The sequence below is a fragment of the Eimeria mitis genome, genomic scaffold (genome assembly GCF_000499745.2).
Source record: "Eimeria mitis Houghton genomic scaffold, Emh_scaff934, whole genome shotgun sequence".
Taxonomy (NCBI): Eukaryota; Apicomplexa; class Conoidasida; order Eucoccidiorida; family Eimeriidae; genus Eimeria; species Eimeria mitis.
In genome coordinates, this window is record NW_013576883.1 from 12197 (window position 1) to 12719 (window position 523).

At 67.5% G+C, this 523-nt stretch overlaps 1 protein-coding gene across 1 annotated transcript in view; it reads right to left on the reverse strand.

The window, feature by feature from the left end:
- The window catches only part of EMH_0025670 (pre-mRNA splicing factor prp8, putative), a gene marked incomplete at both ends in the record, with an annotated part of 6308 nt that overhangs the window by 5603 nt on the left and 182 nt on the right, over positions 1 to 523 (reverse strand). Inside the window, one exon of the mRNA XM_013502476.1 lies at positions 1 to 521. Coding sequence (XP_013357930.1) covers positions 1 to 521 — 521 coding nt within the window. The remainder of the gene's footprint in view (positions 522 to 523) is intronic.

Below are 523 nucleotides of genomic sequence, written 5' to 3' on the forward strand. Positions count from 1 at the left end.
CGGCTGCTGCTGCGGCATTGGTGGTGGTGGTCGGAAAGGAAAACCCTGCTGCTGCTGCTGCTGCTGTTGCTGCTGCTGCTGCTGCTGCTGCATCCAAGCAGGTATAGGCATGGTACCTCTCTGATTAGGCACCGCAGGAGGGGGAGAAGGAACGAGAGGAGGGGGCGGACGAGCAGCAGCAGCAGCAGCAGCAGCAGCAGGAGGAAAGCCAGGAGGCGGCAGCACAGCAGCAGCAACTCCTGAAGCAGGTGGAGGCGGCCTCACACCAGGGAACCCAGGAGGGGGCGGAGCAGCAGCAGGAAAGCCTGGGGGGGGCTGCATCGGTGGCTGCTGCTGCAGCTGCTGCTGCAGCTGCTGCTGCGGCGGCAGCGGCTGCAGCGGCTGCGGTGGTGGAGGAGCTCCTGCTGTTGCTGCCACCACGGCCGCTGCTGCTGCTGCTGCTGCTGCTGCTGCAGCAGCAGCAGGAGGAGGAGGAGGGCCCCCAACGGGGGGAGGGGGCGAACCCCCCTGGCCTCCATAAGGG